Source organism: Mandrillus leucophaeus, unplaced genomic scaffold (genome assembly GCF_000951045.1).
Source record: "Mandrillus leucophaeus isolate KB7577 unplaced genomic scaffold, Mleu.le_1.0 Scaffold5, whole genome shotgun sequence".
NCBI classification, from domain to species: Eukaryota; Metazoa; Chordata; class Mammalia; order Primates; family Cercopithecidae; genus Mandrillus; species Mandrillus leucophaeus.
Genome location: NW_012105364.1, coordinates 6,270,066 through 6,274,498, shown reverse-complemented (window position 1 = coordinate 6,274,498; position 4,433 = coordinate 6,270,066). Strand labels below are relative to the sequence as shown.

At 60.3% G+C, this 4,433-nt stretch overlaps 1 protein-coding gene across 1 annotated transcript in view; it reads right to left on the bottom strand.

Annotated features, from left to right (window-relative positions):
• Positions 1-718: 718 nt before the first annotated feature.
• Positions 719-4,433, bottom strand: part of KCP (kielin/chordin-like protein) — a 39,967-nt gene continuing 36,252 nt past the window's right edge. The window contains exons 32-38 of the mRNA XM_011995991.1: positions 4,233-4,375; positions 3,760-3,932; positions 3,565-3,676; positions 3,369-3,470; positions 2,406-2,570; positions 1,339-1,645; positions 719-1,159 (exon numbers count right to left, since the gene is read on the bottom strand). Of these exons, the coding sequence (XP_011851381.1) occupies positions 891-1,159; positions 1,339-1,645; positions 2,406-2,570; positions 3,369-3,470; positions 3,565-3,676; positions 3,760-3,932; positions 4,233-4,375 (1,271 nt within the window). The 3' untranslated portion in view covers positions 719-890. The remainder of the gene's footprint in view (positions 1,160-1,338; positions 1,646-2,405; positions 2,571-3,368; positions 3,471-3,564; positions 3,677-3,759; positions 3,933-4,232; positions 4,376-4,433) is intronic.

Sequence of the window (4,433 nt, the reverse complement as noted above, 5' to 3'; positions counted from 1 at the left end):
GTCCCTAAAACACCAAGGTCACAGAGTAGGCGGCAAAGAAAACTTGAATTCTGGACTTTTTCTATCTCAAAACCCATGTTCCCTCCCTACAGTGATGTCTTCAGACGCTGCCAGTGTCTACTGCCCACACATCTGCCCGGGGTGGGTGTGGTTGTGAAGGCAGGCAGGTATGCATTGCATGTGTTTATCTGGGCTTCTGAGGGACGTATGTTTCTGTGTGTGTTTCTGTGTTTCTGTGTGCACACGCAGGCACATGTCCATATTGCATTGTGGTCTGTTGCTTCTCCTGTTTCTCACCCCAGGCATTGTGTCACTAGCCCTCGGAGTGGCCCAGAAGGTGCTTGCACATTCAGTATCCCCCAGCCACAAGGAAGGGGGAGGCCATTCTCTGATGCAGCCCCTTCTCCATGGTTCCTCAGCCCCTGCAGGATCCCACATGGATCCACAGAAGGTACCACATGGGGCCATGCGTCATGCCTGCTACACAGAATGAGCACAGGGCTAAGACCAGGCACCAGGGTCCTCCTCCTACCACTGCAGGGTTTCCCAGACAGCACCAGGGAGTGGCTGGGTGGGGCAGTCCAGGCATGCAGGTGCAAGGAGGGTGCATGGTGCTGTGATTCTGGGGCCATTGATCACTAGACCCCATGTTCCTGGCAGCCCAGCCTCTGTCCCAGCACCAGGAGGAAATACACACACACACAAGGAAGCCTTCGGGCAGGCCTAGAGTTTACTGCTTGTGACTCAACACAGCAGGGGTCTTTGCAGGGCAGGGGCCCAGGCTCCACTGTCCAGGCAGGGCATTCTCTCCACAGCCCTGACCAGGGTGGGAATTGCTTGCCAAGGGGAGACTCCTGGCCTGATGAACCCTGGTCAGGCACTGTCCTGGCTCAGGGTGTCTCCTGGGGCTCCCGGCTGGGGCTGGGCGGAGCACCGAGTGGCTGGTCTCCAGTGAGCAGGACTTGGGGACAGGCCTCGGGTGGGATGCAGTGGGCCTCGTGCTCCACCAGGCCTGCAGGGCACTGGCAGCCGGGCATGCAGGGCCTCACACAGTGGGCTGCCAGCTCCCCCAGGGGGATATGCTGATTGAAGCAGGTGCGGGGACAGGGCGGGCCGCACTCATCGAACACGAAGCCATGCTCCAGGGGGCAGCCTACCACTGTGGGGGGTGGGGGGAGTGGGAGGCGGGGTTACCGAGGCACCTGAAACTGCCCCAGTAGCTGTGCGTACCACTGCGAGACTCATTACACCCACCGTGGACCCGCCCTGAGCCCTCCGGGCTAACCTTCTTCTCTGTGCTGACCCTCCCCCAGCCTGCAGTGGGCATCACCCCCTCACCGCATAGCGTGGGGCCTCGCCAGGTAGGTGTCACTCCTGCCTGGCGACAGTGACTGGCATAGGCTTCCAGGGCGTCACAGAGGCAGGCATCAGCGGAGGAGCCAGGGCCACAGGCACACAGGTCATACACACAGGCGGCAAAGAAGGGCTCCGGTGGCACCACAGCATGGCAGCGACTGAATGGGGAGGACTTCAGCACCCCACACCGGGCATTGGCCTCACGCCTGGCACGGTAACCTGCTGCCCGGCACGGATCCATCTCTCGGCCTGCAGAACAGGGCCGGCCAGGCCCCAGCCCCTCTGGGACCTGGGTGGGGAGAGCAGCCCTGATGTGACAGCACCACTGGCAGCTGGCCTCTGCATGCCATGCTCTTCAAAGCACTTCCCACCCAGTCATTTGCTTTAGTCCCCAAAACCTCCCTAAAAGAACGCAAAGGAAGTACTGTCTACCATCTTTTTGTCCCCATTTTACAGATGGACAGACCAAGGCCAGAGTAGGTCAGCACTTGTCCAAGGTCACACAGCCAGTGAGTGGCAAAGCAAGGCTTGGGGGTTCAGGTGACGAGACCTCTTTTTTTTTTTTGAGACAGAGTTTTGCTCCTGTTGCCCAGGCTGGAGTACAGTGGTGCGATCTCGGCTCACTGCAACCTCCGCTTCCTGGGTTCAAGTGATTCTCCTGCCTCAGCCTCCTGAGTAGCTGGGATTACAGGCATATGCACCACCAGGCCCAGTTAATTTTGTATTTTTAGTAGAGATGGGGTTTCTCCACATTGGTCAGGCTGGTCTCAAACTCCCGACCTCAGGTGATCCACCCACCTCAGCCTCCCAAAGTGCTGGGATTACAGGCATGAGCCACCGCGCCTGGCCAACGAGGCCTCTTTTAACAAGCCTCCCTACCTCTCCAGCACCAAGACAGTCAAGAAGCCTACACACCTCCCTGAAAGCCCAAAAGCCTATCTTGTGTGACTTCACCCCCTTTCCCCGCTTTCCATGCCAGAGGGTTGCTCTGAGACTCATGCTCAGCTGCGTCTTCCCTAACCCCCATCCCCGGTTCCTGTGCCACTAACCTGCCAGCTATTCCCAAACGCAGCCTCTGTGGGCAGGAGCAGCCCCTCAGGGCCCTGCAGATCATCCTGGGCAAAGCCGTTGAAGTTCCCACAGAGCCCACAAGTCCGGCCCTGGTAGGAGCCAGGCACGCTCACCTCCACCTGGGACTGCCCGTCCCACAGCACCTGTGTGGAGAGGCCTGGGACTGGGGAGCAGGTAAGGACAGGGGCCTGAAGAAGCTCAGGGTCCATTATGGCCCCAGGCACTGTGTTCAGCGCGGCCAGTGCTGCAGGGGAGGAGAATGGACAGATGGAGGCTCCCCTTGGAAGAAACACAGCCCTAGCCAAGGCCAAGTGGATACATTCTGTGCCAGCCCTGGGCAAAGACAGATGACAGGAGGAGCTGTCCACAGCTCCTGCATGAGGGCACCGTCTCCTGCCGCCATCCCTCAACTGGGCCCCACGTGAAATGCAACCCCCTTCCAGGGATTCACTTTCTCATGGGCATTCCGGCCTTGCAGAGGACAAAGCACAATTAGGGTTCAGATTAGAAGTGTATACCCTTATTCTATGAATTTACAAGTTGTGTTTCTTGCTGGGCGCAGGGGGCAAATTACTCCTTCCACATGAGGGTTGGAAGGAACCTGAGACACCCGCCAGGAGACTTTAGCTGACATCCTCCCCACTGCCACTGACCCTTCCCATTCCCCACTTTACAGATGAGAAATCTGAGGCCCAGGGGAGGCTGTTGGTGACTTAAGAGGCTGAGTCAAGATTAGAAATCAGTCTCAGAACTCAGAACTCCTCTGACTGCCCGGGGAGATCTCTGACCCTGATCCACCTCCCCTCACAGCCCTGCACCCCACTCCTGGCCTCTTTTGGCCAGGAGGTAGCTGGCATCCCCACCCCCCTATAGATACAGAGGCCTAAACAGGACTGAAGCTCCCAGCAGGCAGCCCACCCAGACTCGCCCTGGAGCCGCACCTGGAGCCCGGGCTGGGTATGCAGGATCACAGTGTGTCCTCGCAGCTCCACATACAGCAGCGGCTCCTGCAGGAAGGGCAAGGCCACTGGGTGCCCATCCACCTGGAGGATAAAGGAGGTGGGAGGAGGGGCGATGTCGAGGCACATGGGTGGACAGCATGGGATCCACCTTCCTCTGCTCATCGGCTTTGCTCACAGTGACTGCTCCGCCCTGCAGCAGCCGCACGGCCACGTCTCCCAGCAGCACCGCCACCTCCTGGGTCCAGGCCACGCCGCTCCGGCCCCGGTCATCATTGGTCACGTGCACACTGTGGGCGGGAAAGTCCCAGGTGCCAATGGTCAGCAGGGCTGGGTGTAGGGGTTGGGGAGAAGAGAGACGGGGGATGCACACCTGAAGTCCCCGCTGTGGCAGTCCTTGGCCAGCACATAGCTGCAACTGCCCTGGAAGTGCAGCAGGCGACCGTCGAAGGTGCGGTAATGGGGGTCTCCGAAGGCCATGCAGGAAGCTGGCCGGGGCAGGCAGCGGGGGCAGCAGCTGCCAGGACTCAGGGCAGGGGCCTTGTCCTGCATTCAGCCCCAGACACTGTCAGACACACCGCCCTCCCGGCCATGCCTCTCGCAGACCCTCCCGGAAAACCAAGCATCTCCCAGGAGTCTCCAGGGATCTCCAGGACTCCAGCGCCCGGGCTCCCTGTGAGCAAGGTCAGGGCACCACTTTGTGGTCGCACTGGGAACAGCACTGTCCCCAGCTCCCAGCTGGCTGCAGGAGCCCAGCCTCCCTCTCGGATGCCTGATCACACCAGGATGGTGGTACCATGTGCCCCCACCCTGACCCTCCCCACCGCCTTAGATTGCGGTACTCACGGGGCCACACGAGAGTGGTGAGCAGCGCTGGCTCTGGCAACGCACGGTGCCCGCCATGCAGGAGCAGCTGGTGCAGGCGTCCACAGTCCAGCGCTCTCCAGAGGCCACCTCACGGCCCTGGTGCACGCAGGACTGGGTGGGAGCTGAAGGGATAGGAGCTGGGAGGTCAGCTGCCCCTCCCACATGCCCAGAAGGTCTGAC